General features: G+C 42.0%; 1 protein-coding gene across 1 annotated transcript in view; it reads left to right on the top strand.

Moving 5' to 3' along the window:
* Positions 1-3,452: 3,452 nt before the first annotated feature.
* Positions 3,453-18,688, top strand: part of COMMD4 (COMM domain containing 4) — a 32,531-nt gene continuing 17,295 nt past the window's right edge. Inside the window, exons 1-6 of the mRNA XM_073618924.1 lie at positions 3,453-3,534; positions 12,747-12,818; positions 13,696-13,761; positions 13,984-14,023; positions 15,381-15,500; positions 16,568-16,648. Coding sequence (XP_073475025.1) covers positions 3,532-3,534; positions 12,747-12,818; positions 13,696-13,761; positions 13,984-14,023; positions 15,381-15,500; positions 16,568-16,648 — 382 coding nt within the window. The 5' untranslated portion in view covers positions 3,453-3,531. The remainder of the gene's footprint in view (positions 3,535-12,746; positions 12,819-13,695; positions 13,762-13,983; positions 14,024-15,380; positions 15,501-16,567; positions 16,649-18,688) is intronic.

Raw genomic sequence — 18,688 nt, forward strand, 5'->3', positions numbered from 1 at the left:
AAAGTGGAGTTACCCCTTAAAGTGGAAGTCCATACAAAATCTATAGACACCAGGGATCTAACACTAACCTCTCTACCCCTGTAAAGAAAAGATGAGTACACATACCTTTTTGGAAGCTGATCTGACCCGATCTCCAGCGCCGGAAACTCTGCAGAGGACATGGCCGACAAGGGCTGTGAAATGAATGGGAAGTGATGTCACCCATAGAGTTACTTTGGGGCTTCCTTTGTGCTCCGTCTCCTCTGCACCCGCCTACATAGATAAGCCGCGGCTGCGTGGAATCCGGTCAGAGCGGGTCAGATCAGTATCCAGAAAGGTACAAGGTATGTATACTCGTCTTTTCTTTACAGGGATAGAGAGGTTAGCGTTATATTCCTGGTGTCTATAGATGCGGAGATTTTAGATTTTGCATGGTCTTCCACTTTAAACCCACAAGAGCTTATTTTTTTATCACTGCTAGTCCTTTATATTGGCTTTTGAGATTTACAAATGCAACCATTTAGAAATTGGATGAAAGGTTTAACACTGGGAAACACTTTTTAAAAGATAAACCATGCATTTTATATACAACTATATAGATCAGACCAAAATGAGGGACACATGATGGAAAAAAAGGGACAGAATCCAAATCAGGGACAGTCAGAAGTAGGGATGAGCTTCGAGTTCGAGTCGAACTCATGTTCGACTCGAATATGGGCTGTTCGCAAGTTCGCCGAACAGCAAACAATTTGGGGTGTTTGCGGCAAATTCGAATGCCGCGGAACACCCTTTAAAAGTCTATGGGAGAAATCAAAAGTGCTAATTTTAAAGGCTTATATTCATGGTATTGTCATAAAAAGTGTTTGGGGACCTGGGTCCTGCCCCAGGGGTCATGGATCAATGCAAAAAAAAGTTTTAAAAATGGCAGTTTTTTCGGGAGCAGTGATTTTAATAATGCTTAAAGTGAAACAATAAAAGTGTAATATCCCTTTAAATTTCGTACCTGGGGGATGTCTATAGTATGCCTGTAAAGGGGCGCATGTTTCCCGTGTTTAGAACAGTCTGACAGCAAAATGACATTTCAAAGGAAAAAAAGTCATTTAAAACTACTCGCGGCTATTAATGCATTGCCGGTCCGACAATACACATAGAAGTTCATTGATAAAAACGGCATGAGAATTTCCCACAGGGGAACCCCAAACCAAAATTTAAAAAAAAAATGACGTGGGGGGTCCCCCGAAATTCCATACTAGGCCCTTCAGGTCTGGTATGGATATTAAGGGGAACCCCGCGCAAAAAAAAAAGAAAAACGGCGCGGGGTCCCCCCAAAAATCCATAGCAGACCCTTATCCGAGCACGCAACCTGGCAGGCCGCAGGAAAAGAGGGGGGACGAGAGAGCGCCGCCCCCCCCCTCCTGAACCGTACCAGGCCACATGCTCTCAACAGTGGGAGGGTCAAAAACTGTCAAAAATGTTAAAAATGACAAGAGACAGTTTTTGACAATTCCTTTATTTAAATGCTTCTTCTTTCTTCTATCTTCCTTCATTTTCTTCTTCTTCTGGTTCTTCCTCCGGTGTTCTCGTCCAGCATCTCCTCCGCGGCGTCTTCTTCCCTTCTTCTCCTCGGACCGCTCCGCATCCATGATGGCATGGAGGGAGGATCCCTCTCTTCTCTTCATCTTCTTGTCTTCATCTTCTTTTCGGGCCGCTCCGCATCCATGATGGCATGGAGGGAGGCTCCCGCTGTGTGACGCTTCTCCTCTTCTGACGGTTGGGGGGGGCGGGGCCACCCGGTGACACCCTCCCAATTTTTGACACCCTCCCAATGTTGAGGGCAGGTGGCCTGGTACGGTTCAAGGGGGGGGCGCTCTCTCGTCCCCCCCTCTTTTCCTGCGGCCTGCCAGGTTGCGTACTCGGATAAGGGTCTGGTATGGATTCTTGGGGGGACCCCACGACGTTTTTTTTTTTATTTTGGAGCGGGGTTCCCCTTAATATCCATACCAGACCTGAAGGGCCTGGTATGGAATTTAGGGGGACCCCCCCACGTCATTTTTTTTTTTTTTATTTTGGTTCGGGGTTCCCATGTGTATTGTCGGACCGGCAATTCATTAATAGCCGCGAGTAGTTTTAAATGACTTTTTTTCCTTTGCAATGTCATTTTGCTGTCAGACTGTTCTAAACACGGGAAACATGCGCCCCTTTACAGGCATACTATAGACACCCCCCAGGTATGAAATTTAAAGGGATATTACACTTTTATTATTTCACTTTAAGCATTATTAAAATCACTGCTCCCGAAAAAATGGCCGTTTTTAAAACTTTTTTTTTGCATTGATCCATGTCCCCCTGGGGCAGGACCTAGGCCTCCAAACACTTTTTATGACAATAACTTGCATATAAGCCTTTAAAATTAGCACTTTTGATTATTCATGTTCGTGTCCCATAGACTTTAACGGTGTTTGCACAAATTTTTTGCCTGTTCGCATGTTCTGGTGCGAACCGAACAGGGGGGTGTTCGGCTCATCCCTAGTCAGGAGCTAGGTAGCATACCTCCCAACTGTCCCTGATTTCGAGGGGCTGTCCCTGATTTGGAGCAATGTCCCTCCGTCCCTCATTTCTCCTCATTTTGGTCTGATCTATATAGTTGTATATAAATTATCTTTCAAAAAGTGTTTCCCCTGTGCTAAACATTTCATCAAATTTCGAAATTGCTGCATTTTTACATTTTAATAGCCAATATAAAGGAATAGTAGTGGTAAAAAAAGCACTTGTGGATTTCATTAACCTTTTTTGGTGGGTTATTTCTCCTTTAAGGGGGTGTATGCCTACATACATTTGCTAGTAGGTGTCCCTTATTCTAATCTCAAAATGTTGGGAGATATATAATGTCATACCTCCCAACTTTTTGAGATGGCAATGAGGGACACCTATCAGCAAAAGTATGCAGGCATAGGCCACACCCCTTGCCACGCCCCCTTAAAGGAGAATTGTACAAAAAAATAAGATTAGTTAAACCCACAAGTGCTTTTCTTACCACTATTATTACTTTATATTGGCTTTTGGAACTTACAAATGCAGCAATTTAGAAATCAGATGAAAGGTTTAGCGCTGGAAATCTTTTTTATAGATAAAAAGTGTATTTTATATACAACTATACAGATCAGACCAAAATGAGGGACAAATGAGGAGGAAAGTGGGACATTGCTCCAAATCAGGGACAGTTGGGAGCTATGTAATGTGTGTATATATATACATACTTACTTCTCATGCAGTACTTGTAGAGAGGGTAACCTACCCTCTCTATATGATAATAAAGCACACACTCTCTGTCCTTCTCACTTTCTTCAGAAGTCTCGTGTAAGAAATAGAGAACTGGAGTCTTTATAGAATAGATGATAACAACTCAGCCTGGAAAGGTCAGCACTGAACAGCACAGAGCCCCATCAGGGGAGGATAGGCTCAGTGCTCTGTTCTAATAAAGTTGTTGAAGGTGGTGAAGTCACATGACCGGTGTGTGGTCAGCTGACAGGAAGAGCTCGTGTTGCTGACAATATGGTGAGTGTGTGCAGTGCTGGGGCTGTTCAGTCATGTTTGATTGCGGTGACAGACAATGGCGGCTTCACTCTGACATTTGTCAGGGAGGTGATGGGGATTACAGTTCTGTACTGAGTTGTAGTGTACATGTGAGATCTTTATCTTCTTCCTCCTGGTCAGTGATGGAAAGTGTCTCCCCCCCCCCCCCCCATACACTGATACACCACCACACTGATCACTGTCATGTCTGTATTGATGTGACGTGTAATAACAAGATTTGTCTGGAAGCTGCCAGGAGGAGTAATAATAAGTCTGTGTGACGTTTAGTCCTATGGAAGATGCTGACACCATGCAGATACTCACAAATGTTCCATGTTGTTAAATGAGTTCTCTGGTCACAGCATACAAATTCGTCTTATAACATCAGCATTGTAATAACAACCCAGTAATGGTTATGTTTGACAATCCAATATACGCTTACTTGAAAAATCTCCTTTCATGTTTCCTCCGCTAAGAACTAGATATCCCATGGTACCTTGCTGCCTACAATGTGGAGATTAATGTATGCTGTTTAAACTTTGACCATAGAGACTTGGTAGATAAACCTTGGATTATTTATGCTCTTTAAAATACCTGAGAGTGCCCTGACCTTCGCCTTTATTTACTTGACAACTGCAATATACGTTTAATAGGGAAAAGTGTAGACTGCAGTGTCTGCGCTTATGAAACAGGGTGATCTTTCCTCGCATGTGATAGTTATTTTAAAGGATAAGTTCAGCTTATCCCGTTGTGATGGCGAGCCAGGTATCTTCTCCCCGCACTCGCTGTCACAATTTAACCACTTAAAGCGGAGTTCCACCCAAAAATCGAACTTCTGCTTTAATGGAAGGTGACCCCCTGACGTGCCACGTTTGGTATGTCATTTTTTCTGGGGGGGGGGGGGGGGACCCTCTTTTTAGAGGGTTCCAGCTCCCACTTCCTCCTAGGTCACCGCGGCACCGGAAGTAAGTTCACCTCTCCCCGGCTAGTCACAGCGTGGCTTGCGCAGTGCGTACCGGGCGCCCACAGTGACAATGCTGGTGCCGCAGAGAGGAGGGGGAGACGAGCGGAGTTTCGTTCCCCCGCATCACTGAACCCTGGGACAGGTAAGTGTAATTATTAAAAGTCAGAAGCTGCAGTATTTGTAGCTGCTGACTTTTAATTTTTTTTTTTTTTTAGACGGAACTCCATCTTTTAGGACTGAGCCTATTTTTGAGATTTGGTGTTTAAAAACAGTTTTTTTTTTTTTTTTTTTTAATATTGTGAAAGATAATGTTACTCCGTAAATTGATACCCAACATGTCACGCTTCAAAATTGCGCCCGCTCGTGAAATGGCGACAAACTTTTACCCATAAAAATCTCCATAGGCAACGTTTAAAAAATTGTACAGGTTGCATGTTTTGAGTTACAGAGGAGGTCTAGGGCTAGAATTATTGCTCTCGCTCTAACGATAGCGGAGATAATCTGTGGAGGGCGGCGGGAGGGGGGGCCTCTCCCGCCACCAATAAAAGTGATCTTGCGCCGAATCCAGCCCAGAGACCACTTTTATCTGTAAGCGGACCGCCCGCTGAAAAAGAGGATACCGGGGTTATGGCAGCTAGCTGCTGCCATAACGGCGATATTCCTCTTCAAAGTAGCAACGTAAAATGACGGCGGATGGTCCGTAAGTGGTTAAAAGACACCTGCTCTGCCTACCCGGCCTTGCCATTCGTTCACAGAGTTCTGTGAATGGGAGAACAACAACTGCCGTCTGCTTGTAGTTTTCATTGAAATACTAGGGCTCTGATAGGTAATTCATTGATGCTTCCTGTCAGTGTGTAACTGCCTGCTTGTACGAGTTACGGGCAGACAGCTGCACTGATGGTCTACAGGAACCTTGCATTGCACCTGTGATCTGCTGATTGCAGGTGCAATGCTTTACAGGCTCCTAATAAAAAAATACAAGTGCACATTTTTTTTACCTGCAAAAAGATGCACTTTTTTTTTTTTTTTTTTTTTTTTAGAAGGTGGACCTATCCTTTAACCACTTCAATACCGGTGTATTGTCAAATGACTGCCGCAGATGGGATCTCCCATCCTGGGTGGCCGTCATATGACGTCCTGGGCTTCACGACCGTCTAGGGGGCGCGTGCGTACCCGCTGCGTTGCTCGTGACCCGGTGCGTGTGCCCGGCGGCCGTGATGTCCGCCGGGCACCCGCGATTGCCCGTTAACCGAGCAGGACCGTGGATCTGTGTGTGTAAACACACAGACCCACGTCCTGTCAGTTGAGAGGAGACCGATCTGTGCTCTCAGTACAGAGGAACACCAATTGGTCTCCTCCCCTTGTGAGTCCCCACCCCCCACAGTTAGAATCACTCCCCTAGGAAACACATTTAACCCCTCGTGTCCCCCTAGTGGTTAACCCCTTCCCTGCCTGTCACATTTATACAGTAATCAATGCAATTTTTTAGCATTGATCGCTGTATAAATGTGAATGGTCCCAAAAATGTGTCAAGTGTCCGATGTGTCCGCCATAATGTCGCAGTCACGAAAAAAAATCGCAGATCGCCGCCATTACTAGTAAAAAAAATAAAATAAAACTTTTTTTTAAAAATGCCATAAATCTATCCCGTATATTGTAGACGCTATAACTTTTACGCAAACCAATCAATATACGCTTATTGCGATTTTTTTTTTTTTACCAAACATGTGTAGAAGAATACATATTGGCCTAAACTGAGGGAAAAAATAGTTTTTTTTTTTAAAAAAATGGGGATATTTATTATAGCAAAAAGTATAAAATATTGTGTTTTTTTTCAAAATTGTCGCTCTTCTTTTGTTTATAGCGCAAAAAATAAAAACTGCAGAGGTGATCAAATACCACCAAAAGAAAGCTCTATTTGCGGGCAAAAAAGGACGTCAATTTTGTTTGGGTACAGCGTCGCACGACCGCGCAATTGTCTTTAAAGTGTGACAGCGCTGAAAACTAAAAATTGGTCTGAGAAGGAAGGGGGTGAAAATGCCCTGTATTGAACCGGTTAAAGTGCAATTTCACGCCACTTTTGAACTTTTATCTATATGTAAGTCTATAATAAGCCTTACCTGTAGGTACAGTGAATATCTTCTAAACTTGCACTGTATAGGAGATATTCACATAACATGCAGTTGGTGATGTCAGCGCTGCATGCGCTCTGAAGGGACGGCATACATAGAGCTCCGTGCTGGAGCCGGGGGCTCTGGTGCTGGGAGTGACGTCATCGCGGCTACAGCCAGAGCCCGCGAATCCGGAAGTAAGACCAGGTGAAGATGGAAGCGTTGATGAGCTGTGACAGTACTTCACTGGAGGGCTCTGTGTACAGGCAAGTCTGTCATAATGTGCTAGTATGTGATGCATACTAGTACCTTATGAGTTAAACCTGCAGGGGGCCATTGCTTTTTAGCAGACAGACACAACTTGCTTCTACCCTAGCGGAAACGACAACATCCTAACTAGGGAAGTCATACAGGTAGGACTGAGTTTATTAGTAGGAAATGGCAAAATACTTTGTAAACTAAATGTCATACAGTGAGGGAAAAAATATTTGATCCCCTGCTGATTTTGTACGTTTGCCCACTGACAAAGAAACAATCAGTCTATAATTTTAATAGTAGGTTTATTTTAACAGTGAGAGACAGAATAACAACAAAAATATCCAGAAAAACGCATTTCAAAAAAGTTATAAATTGATTTGCATTTTAATGAGTGAAATAAGTATTTGATCCGCTATCAATCAGCAAGATTTCTAGCTCCCAGGTGTCTTCTATACAGGTAACAAGCTGAGATTAGGAGCACTCTCTTAAATGGAGTGCTCCTAATCTCAGCATGTTAGCTGTACAAAAGAAACATGTCCACAGAAGCAATCAATCAGATTCCAATCTCTCCGCCATGGCCAAGACCAAAGAGCTGTCCAAGGATGTCAGGGACAAGATTGTAGACCTAAACAAGGCTGAAATGGGCTACAAAACCATCACCAATCAGCTTGGTGAGAGGGTAACAACAGTTGTGAGATTATTCGCAAATGGAAGAAACATAAAATAACTGTCAATCTCCCTCGGTCTGGGGCTCCATGCAAGATCTCACCTAATGGAGTTTTGATGATTATGAGAACGGTGAGGAATCAGCCCAGAACTACACGGGAGAATCTTGTCAATGATCTCAAGGCAGCTGGGACCGTAGTCACCAAGAAAACAATTGGTAACACACTACGCTGTGAAGGACTGAAATCCTGCAGCGCCACAGGTTCCCCCTGCTCAAGAAAGCACATGTACAGGCCCGTCTGAACTTTGCTAATGAACATCTGAATGATTCAGAGGTGAACTGGGTGAAAGTGTTGTGGTCAGATGAGACCAAAATCAAGCTCTTTGGCATCAACTCAACTTCCTGTGTTTGGAGGAGGAGGAATGCTGCCTATGACCCCAAGAACACCATGCCTACCGTCAAACATGGAGGTGGGAACATTATGCTTTGGGGTTGTTTTTCTGCTAAGGGGACAGGACAACTCCACCGCCTCAGTGACGATGGACGGGGCCATGTACCGTTGAATCTTGGGTGAGAACTTCCTTCCCTCAGCCAGGAAATTGAAAATGGGTCGTGGATGGGTATTCCAGCATTACAATAACCCAAAACACATGGCCAAGACAACAAAGGAGTGGCTCGTGAAGAAGCACATTAAGGTCCTGGAGTGACCTAGCCAGTCTCCAGACCTTAATCCCATAGAAAATATGTGAAGGGAGCTGAAGGTTCGAATTACCAAACGTCAGCCTCGAAACCTTAATTTGACTTTGAGAGGATCTGCAAAGTGGAGTGAGACAAAATCCCTCCTGAGATATGTGCAAACCTGGTGGTCAACTACAAGAAATGTCTGACCTCTGTGATTGCCAACAATTGTTTTGCCACCAAGTACTAAGTCATGTTTTGCGAAGGAGTCCTATACTTATTTCACTCATTAAAATGCAAATAAATGTATAACTTTTTTGAAATGCGTTTTTCTGGATTTTTTTTTTGTTGTTTGTCTCTCGCTTTTTTTTTAACCAAGCACCATTAAAATTATAGACTGATCATTTCTTTGTCAGCAGGCAAACGTACAAAATCAGTAGGGGATCAAATACTTTTTTTCACCCCCCCAGGAATCAATGTTGATTTGTAAAGTGAGATTTCTATATAAAGAATAAACCTGATGGAAAAATAGCCTAGAAATTAAAAAAAAAAAAATAGATAAATGAGCAGCACAGTGGCTAAGTGATTAGCACTTCCACCTAGCAGCACTAGAGTTGTCGGTTCAAATCCCAACCACGGCACTACCTGTCTGGAGTCTACATGTTCTCCCTGTGCCTACGTGGGTTTCCTCCGGATACCCCGGTTTCTCCCCCACACTTTAAAGACATGCTGGTAGGTTAATTTGCTCCTTTTTTAAATTGGCCCTAGCTAGAGCTGCATGAATAATCATTGAAGAATCTCCTGACGATCTTAAAATGGCTTTTTACCGATTTCTATGTAATAAGTGCAGAGAGTTCTCTGCTCACTTCTGACAGCTGACAAAATAAATAAAACTTGGCAGGCTGCCTGGATTTTTGATCACAACATTTAGGCAGAGATTAAAGAGAAACATTGTAACATGTAGTTCTTTTTAGATCAAAGGAATGAACCTCAGTCTGTAAATGAGGTCAGTTTAACCACTTGTCGACCAGACGCCGCAGTTGTACTGCGGCAGAATGGCATGCCTGGGCGAAACAACATTATGTAACGTCGCTTCGCCCCGTGGCCACTAGGGGGTGCGTGCACGCCACCAGAGGCGAGCGTGCCCCCTGCTCGCCCACGGAGCCGATGCTCCCGCGATCGCTCTGGGGTACGCGGAGAACCGGATCTGTGTGTGTAAAGTTTCCGGTTCTCTGAGGGGAGAAGTGACAGATCATCTGTACATAAAGAGTATGAACAGCGATCTCTTCCTCTACACAGTCCCCTCCCCCCTTCTGTTAGAACACACACTGAGGAGCATATTAACCCCTTGATTGCCCCCTAGTGGTTAACCCCATCCCTGCCAGTGACATTTTTACAGTAATCAATGCATTATCATAGCACTGATCGCTGTAAAAATGCCAACGGTCCCAAAAATGTGTCAAAATTGTCCGACGTGTCCGCCATAATGTCGCAGTCCCGTTAAAAATTGTAGATCGCCGCCATTACTAGTAAAAAAAAAATAATAATAATAATTAAAAATGCCATAAAACTATGCCCTATTTTGTAGACGCTATAACTTTTGCGCAAATCAATCAATATATGCTTATAGCGTTTTTTTTATTTTTACCAAAAATATGTAGAAGAATACATATCAGCCTGAACTGAGGAAAAAAATAGTTTTTTTCATATATTTCTGGGGAATATTTAAAATAGCAAAAAGTAAAAAATATTGCGTTTTTTTTTTTTTTTTTTTTTTTTTTTTTTTTTTTTTTTCAAAAATTGTCGCTCTTTTTGTTTATAGCACAAAAAATAAAAACCGCAGAGGTGATCAAATACCACCAAAAGAAAGCTATATTTGTGGGAAAAAAAGGACGTCAATTTTGTTTGGGTGCAACATCACGCGGCTGCGCAATTGTCAGCTAAAGCGACGCAGTGCCGAATCGCAAAAAGTGCTCTGGTCAGGAAGGGGGTAAAATCTTCTGGGGCTGAAGCGGTTAAAGACTAAACCTTTTTCTGACACTTGTTGCTTAAAAGTTAAAATCAGTATTTTTTGGTAGAAAATAACTTGGAACCCCCAAACATTTTATATATTTTTAGCAGAGACCCTGGAGAATAAAATGGCGGTTGTTGCAATATTTTATGTCACGCTGTATTTGCGCAGCGGTCTTTCAAATGCAATTTTTTGGGAAAAAATACACTTTAAGCAATTTAAAAAATGAAACAGTAAAGTTAGCCCAATTTTTTTTGTATAATGTGAAAGATGATGTTACGCCATGAAAATTTTGATCTTTAAGCAAAATTTTTTTCTAAGCAAAAAAATTGTGAGTCTCATTTTAGCCAGAATCCTGCAGCTCTAGCCCCAGCATATGAATGTGAGTTAGGGACCTTAGATTGTAAGCTCCTTGGGGGCAGGGACTGATGTAAATGTGAAATTTATGGTAAAGTGCTGCGTACAATTGACAGCACTATATCTGAAATACAAAATAAAATCGTAAACCATTATAGCTCTGACTATAACATATCGAATATTTAACATAGTATTATAATAAAAAACGTACTGAAATTCTTCATATTTTTCTTTCTGCGTGATGTGGTGGCGGTGGTTAAAGTAGGACCCAATGTGCAGGGAAGACTTGTTCCCTGGCCCCCGTGCCACTAATGCCGCGTACACACGACCGGACTTTACAGCATACTTGGTCCGGCGGACCGGAGTCCGTCGGACAATTCGATCGTGTGTGGGCTCCAGTGGACTTTTTTTCCCCAAAAGTTCGGTGGACCTAGAAATGAAACATGTTTCAAATCTTTCCAACGGACTCGAGTCCGGTCGAAAAGTCTGCTCGTCTGTATGCTAGTCCGACGGACAAAAACCCACGCTAGGGCAGCTATTGGCTACTGGCTATGAACTTCCTTGTTTTAGTCCAGTCGTACGTCATCATGTACGAATCCATCAAACTTTGGTTGATCGTGTGTAGGCAAGTCCGTTCATTCGGAAAGTCCGTCGAAAAGTCCGCTGGACAAAGTCTGCCATAAAGTCCGCTCGTGTGTACGTGGCATTAGTTGTACCAACATTCTGTGGAAACCAGTTAGGCTCCCAATGGTTGTCTAAGTAAAGGAATCCTATCTTCCTGATGTGCCATATTGCCCCATTAAGCATGACAGAGGAGAAACATACCACAGCCAAGGACATTGCATCTATCTGTTCTCACACCTTGTGTGTGCCTGATGCTGAATCTCTATTTGGTTATTTAACTTGCAGTTCCTGTTTGATGCTCCCAAACAAACACTCCAACGGCCCCTTCTCTTTTACCTTTGGTGTTTTAGAAAAGAAAAATTCAGCATAAGGGTGGGAAAAGCACCTTGATGATAAAATTGGTAACGATGAAAGACCAGAGATGGAGGAGTTGAAGTTTGAGGAGAATGCATGTGAGCTGCTTAGACAACTAAAACAATTTCTGGCAAGCTCCTTACGTGTGTCACCTGGTCGTGGCCGGTTTATGGTGAAGTGATGTTCTTTCCACTTCCGGATTATGGCCCCAACAATGCTCACTGGAACATTTCGAAGTTTAGAAATCCTTCTGTAACCAATGCATTAGCTGGTGAATTCCCATTGTATAAACTTTGCTGAAAACTCTTCTGTGGGCCCTTTTTATAATCTATGATTCATCAAGCTACAGGAAAGTCAACTGCTATCTGCAGCTCTGTAGTCTGCCTGGCAAATGAAAGCATAGAGTATATACTATATAGCCCAAACTTTTATTTATTTATTTATTTATTGGATCGAGTGGGCAAGGACTAGAATGCTTGTCTAGTTATTATTGCAGTCTGCATCCCAGCTGGGCACATTTTTCTCCAGGTGACCACAGACAGAGAAAGAAAGTGATGGAAAACGCTAAATATTACAGTTGTCACAGAACAAGAGGTTAGAGTATATCACCTAATGAGAATACTGGTTAGGGTGACAGCTGTCTGTGAAGAGAAATCTCCCACAACAGCAAAAAAGAAACTGATAGGGGTAACATGCATTGTTTTGGCTGTATGTACACTTTAAAGCCCCATTCCAAGCGAAATATGACCCCCAGCCCTGAATCATCGGAGTAAACCACTACTGGACAGCCATTAGGAAGTGTGCACCTCACGCAGGCAATGGTGTGGACACCCAAAGAAGGACCCTGCAGAAAGTAAACAGAAGGGGAAAGAAAGCTCAAAACTGGAGTGCCACAAGACCACAGCTTCAGGTAAGTAAAAGGGCGTTTTAGATTTTATTTTTTATTCATTTTGCATTCCAGTGATCAGGGGAGGGGAGTGAACTTTATTACAGAGATGGGCTTTAAATGTTTTTATATTGTTGCTCTTGGTCATCAGAAGATGCACATTCCAATTTATAAAGCTGTTTGTCTACTAAGCCTATCCCCTAGCACATCATCTTTGCTTCCTGATATGGTAATATGATATTTTATTTTTATCAAATAACATGTAATTCTTTATTTCACTTTAGAGGTTCCGTTTCTGCGGTGACTTGGATTGCCCTGATTGGGTTCTGGCAGAGATCAGCACATTGGCTAAAATAGTTAAGTAGAATGTTTTAACATGTTCTATATAAAATCATAATGCATTTGTCTGGTTGATAACGAAATCGTGAAAACACTCTGTTCTAATTACCCTGGAGAATGTGTTGACAGCCTCCATGTTTATGTCAGGAAAGGTCTCCTTTTCAGGCTGCATTCACACCTGAGCATTTTCAGCTTGTAAAATTCCCTAAAAAACACCTGAAAAAACCCAACATGCAAAATCTGATTCATTTCAATGGCACCTGTTCACATCTGAGCGTTTTGTCGCCTGAAAAATGCCCTAAGCTCAAAAAAGAACGTAAGCTTCTTTGGGGCAGATTACATGCGTTTTCTGCCTTTTACATTGGTGACCTGAACAAAAGCATGGCAAAAACACTAAAAAAATGCGGTAAAAATGCCGACTTTGAAACGCTCAGGTGTGAATGCAGCCTAAAGGATAAGTTCACCTTTTAGAAAAAAATAATAAATGCACATTTTTTTGCAGGTAAAAAAAAGCATGTGCATTTTTTTTTTTCTTTTGGAGCCTGTAAAGCATGCAGGTCTTCTTCAGATCTGTCAGTATATCTGTGTGCCTGTACATCCCATACAGGCAAGCAGATACAATGACAGGAAGAAATCGATGAACTACTATGGCGCTCCACAAAGCCATGGTAATTCATTGAGAACTACAAGCCGACAACTGCAAAGGATGCCGGGCTTGTAGTTCATTCACACACAGAGCTGTGTGAATGACTGATGTGGGCGGAACGTGTTACACCCTAAAAACAGGTGGAACATGTAACGTGTTCCCAAAGGTGAACTTATCCTTTTAACATCATACTTTTTTTTTTTTTTTTTTTCTTTTCACACTTTCATTTTATCCTTTTCTATTTTCAGTCCTCTGTTAAGCTAAAGTTGATCTGTGCCCAAGTGCTAAAAGAACAGCTGGGAGAAGCCATTGATGTAAGTTAAATTTTGGTTGAAAATGATCAAGCTGTACTCCGGCCTTGCCTTCAGTCTTGCACAGTTGTACAGGTTCTCCTCCTGTAATGAAATTGCTTATCCTGATTAATTTGAAAACGCAATTAAACTTCAGCTTTAAGAAAAAGTTTACAGCTCATGCCTCAATTGTGTGTGTGTTTTTTTTTTATTCTGTTTTCTTTTTGTTTTGTTTTTTTCAAACAGTATGAAAAAATTTTGAAGCTAACATCTGATGCTCGTTTTGGTAAGAATGTTATAATTTGTGTATAGTACATTAGTTGTGTAAATTTGTTTCTAGGCTTGGTTACCACACTACCTGCTGAGAAGGTGACTGGAGTTCCTGAGGCAGAACTGTGCATGCTGTGCCACCACTGTTTGGGCTTCTATTGGTGGGCAAATGCAGAATGGTTTCAGGTGCACCCAGTGTGTGTTTCAGCTCCGTTTTTAGACACTTTTGAGATTCTTGAGTTCTTTTACAAATGCAAATGACCTCCTCCTAAGCTGCTTTAAGTTTCTTTGAGCTGCTTTTGCATTACAGTTGGCTTGTATAGTGAGAAAAGAAGTGCTGTTGCAAACTAAGGCAGTCCATACACTTTTTTTTTTTTTTTTTTTTTTTAAATCTTTGATTTAGATACAGTAAAACCTTGGTTTGAGAGTAACTTGGTTTGAAAGCATTTTGCAAGACAAGTAAAATTTTAAAATAAATTTTGACTTGATATACAAGTAGCGTCATGTCACAACTGAGTATAAAACAGAACAGAGGCGCCTCTAAGTGTAGCAATATGGTTGCATTTAATGAAGGTACAACATTTAGCAACTCGCATGGTTGTTGATTAAAAGAGGCACATCATAGTATGCAGACATCCGGGGTAAAGCTGTCCACACAGACCATCCTCCACACCACCATTGACGTCATACCTTCCACGCTGCGCTCCATGAGCACTTCAAGCCTCGCTTTCAGGTCACTCTACTGCAGGGTAGTCTTCCAGGTCACGATTGCAGACTGACAGAGGTAAGGGCCGGCGGTGCGGAGGACGGTCTATGTGGACAGCTTTACCCTGGGTGCTTGCATACTTAGATGTGCCTCTTTTAGTCATCAACCATGTGAGTTGCTAAATGCTATACCTTCATTAAATGTAACCATATTGCTACACTTGGAGGCGCCCCTCTTCTCTTTAATACTCTGTAGCTCCTACTGGATTTTGCTTCTAATCCCCTTGTGGAGACTTCCATTTGTGGATGGACATTTTATGGTTACACAACCTATCACATTACAATAATCTTTTTATATGGACTATAAACTGAAAGACCTCTGAATAAATGGTTGTGGAACAAATCATCTGAGTTTCCATTATTTCTTATGGGTAATTTGCTTTGATATACAAGTGCTTTGGATTACAAGCATGTTTGCGGAACAAATTTTGCTCGCAATCCAAGGTTTTACTGTACCTGTCAAGCCATTTTGCTTACTACTGTATGCCGTCTCTAAAATACAGTTACATATGACTATTTAGGAAAATGTATATAAATTAAATTAAAATGATTTTTGATTGAATATAATTTAATTTTGCTTTTGTCTCTCTCGCTCTCTCTTCCTGTAGAGTCCGGTGACATTAAAGCGACCATTGCTGTACTTTGTTTTATTCTTTCAAGTGCAGCCAAGCACAATGTTAGCAGTGACAGTCTGTCCAGTGAGCTTCAGCAACTGGGGCTTCCCAAAGGTAAGAATGGAGGAACCCATAATTTCTAAAACGTAATGCTTCCTAGGTAGTCAGGCTTTTGTAGACCCTGTGTGGTTTCAAACAGTCAGTCAAGAGAGAAATCTGGGGGTCTGACATTTTCAGAAAGAGATCAGCAGTGGGAGTCATGTATTTCTCTCATTACATGTTTCCTTTAAAAGTATTGTTAGCATTCTGGTAATTCTTAGATAATTTCGGGGCTTCAATAGTTTAAAATTGGTATCCGAAGAATTGTAAAATAGTGAAGCTTAAAGTGGTTCTAAAGCCTCAAGGTTTTTTACCTTCATGCATTCTATGCAGACCTCTTCCTTCATGCCAGGTGAAGCTGTTGTCAGCAGGATGGGAATTTCTAATCCTTCCCCACTTTATCCAAAAAAAAAAAAAAAAATGTTTTTTGGCCGGAGATACACTTTAAGGCCCAATTGAACTTTGTGTAAATCAGCTATATACCAGGTTCATCAAAACTTAAATTGTTCCAGCTGGTCTTCTTTAAATAATCAGGCATTATACTGCAGAGTGGGACCCTTGCTCTCTGTGGGGAAGCAGTGGTCTTTCTGTAGAGGTCTAACACACCCCCTGCTGAGTCAGAGCCAGAGCATGAGCTTTGCTGATTGCAAAGCTATAGGTCTGACTCAATAGGAGGTGTGTCTTACCTGTGCCATGAGATCACTGCTTTTACACAGAGAGGAAGGGTCCCAGTCTGCAGCTGTTGGCAGGGGACAGACTTCTGCTCAGGCTGTAAGTTGTTTTGTAACTACTAACTTTTACATTTTTGTTTACATGATGAAAATCCTCTTTAAAGTTCATGTGGGCTTTAAGACATTTCGGACAGGCGATACTGTTGAAAACAAACTTGTATGAAGCAATTACACGATTTAATATGATTGATGTAGTTTGGCTCTTTGATTTTAACTGCATATTGCTTTAAGCTTTTTATCAACTTTTTAGTGCTTTGTTTTTTAACAGCAAGAATATTGATTCTGAGAATTTTTTGCTGGGTAAGATATGGGTATATGATCTTACATTAAACAATTTTATTACATTTCCAGAACATGCAGTCTCTTTGTGCCGCTCTTACGAAGAAAAGCAGACCGCTTTACAAGAGACATTGAGAGAGAGTAGCCTTCGCTGTGAGTACATTCCCAAATCTCCCTCTTCAGTGAGACTAAGGATATATTAAAATACTATCTCATATTTGGGAGAAAAAAAAAAAATATATGGGTTCCCCTCTCTCTTTTAACTTCAGAAACAAGAGACACTTTCCTTACTGCCCAGCCCTCTGCTCAGCTGGAAAATGTTTACTTTTACTTCTGTTTTTACCCAGGTGCCTGTGCTGCAGTGTGCAGGCATGACTACTGATTCTTTATGGACGAATGAAAGAGCAACCTTGGCAGCTTTTCAATGGAAATAAAAATAGTCTTCCATTTCCTACCCGCCTAATTCAATGTGAGCGACCCCTTAAAGAAAGCAAACCTCTTAGCAGTGGAATGCTGACCCTATGGTTTTTAGTTTCTGACTTGGAAAAAGGATGCAGATAAGGTGTTCTGCCTTTTACACGCGGCTTCTTTGGTTCAGGTCAGTAATTTAGAAGCCAGAAAATCGTGATGGTTTCTTGACTGATTTCTTTTAAAATAACAGTGCCAACAAAATATTGTCTAAACACTAAAAATAATGATTGCACTTTTTTAATTGATTACACAATGATTAGTAAATGTAGCAAATCCATGGAATGCACTTACAGTGGGGAAAATAATTATTTGATCCCCTGCACATTTTGTAAGTTTTTCCACTTACAAAGAAATGAAGGCTCTATAATTTTTATCGTAGGTTTATTTTAAATTGTAGAGACAGAATATCAACCAAACACCCAGAAAAAACACATGATACAAATGTTATAAATTGAGCTGCAGTTCAGTGAGTAAAAAAAGTATTTGATCCTGTGCAAAACATGACTTAGTACTTGGTGGAAAAACCCTTGTTGCAAGCACAGAGGTAAGACGTTTCATGTAGTTAGTGACCAGGTTTGCACACTCAGGAGGGATTTTGGTCCACTCTTCTTTACAGATCTTCTCTGAATCCTTAAAGTTTCTTGGCTGTCGCTTGCCAACTCGAAGTTTCAGCTTCTTTCATAAATTTTCTATAGAATTAAGGTCTGGAGACTGGCTAGGCCACTCCATGAACTTAATGTACTTCTTCTTGAGCCACTTCTTTGTTGCCTTGGTGTGTTTGTTGCCTTGTATGTTTTGGGTCACTGTCATGCTGAAAGACCCATCTTCAGTGTTCTGGCTGAGGAAAGAAGGTTCTCATCCAAGATTTTACAATACATGGCCCCGTCCATTGGCCCCTCAACGTTGGTCTGTACCTTTAGCCGAGAAACAGCCCCGAAGGATAATGTTTTCACCTCCGACTGTAGGCATGGTGTTCTTAGGGTCATAGTCAGCATTTTTCTTCTTCCAAACACAGCGAGGCGAGTTAATGCCAAAGAGCTCAGTTTTGGTCTCATCTGACCACCGCACTTTCTCCCAATCCTCCTCTGAATCATTTAGATGTACATTGGTAAAGTTCAAACAGGCCTGTACATGTGTCTTATTGAGAAGGGGGGCCTTGCTGGTGCTGCAGGACTTCAATCCATGCTGGCGTATTGTGTTACCAATGGTTTGGTGACTGTAGTCCCAACTGCCTTGAGATCATTCACAAGCTTCTCCCGTGTAGTTCTGAACTGATCCCTCACTTTTCTCACGATCATCCTTACCCCAGGAGGCAAAATCTTGGATGGAGCTCCAGACCAAGGGTGATAGACGGATATTTTTTCTTTCTTCCTATTGAGAATAATCCCTCCAACAGTTGTCTCCTTGTCATCAAGCTTCTTGCTGATGGTCTTGTAGCCCATTCCCGCCTTGTGCAGGTCTACAGTCTTCTCCCTGACATCCTTTGACAGCTCTTTGGTCTTGCCCGTGATGGCTAGGTTTGAATGGAAGAAAGAGATTCTATGGACAGGTGTCTTTTACACACAACGAGTTGTAGTTAGTAGGGATGCACCGAAATTTCGGCCGCCGAAACATATCGGCCGAAAATGGGGCAGGGCCCCCCGCCCCTGGTGCTGCCCATTACGGGGGTGTCGTCAGGGCCGATCCTAGGCAGGTGCAGTTCACCCGGGCGCCACAGAGGTG

This window comes from Aquarana catesbeiana, linkage group LG03, assembly GCF_042186555.1.
Source record: "Aquarana catesbeiana isolate 2022-GZ linkage group LG03, ASM4218655v1, whole genome shotgun sequence".
NCBI classification, from domain to species: domain Eukaryota; kingdom Metazoa; phylum Chordata; class Amphibia; order Anura; family Ranidae; genus Aquarana; species Aquarana catesbeiana.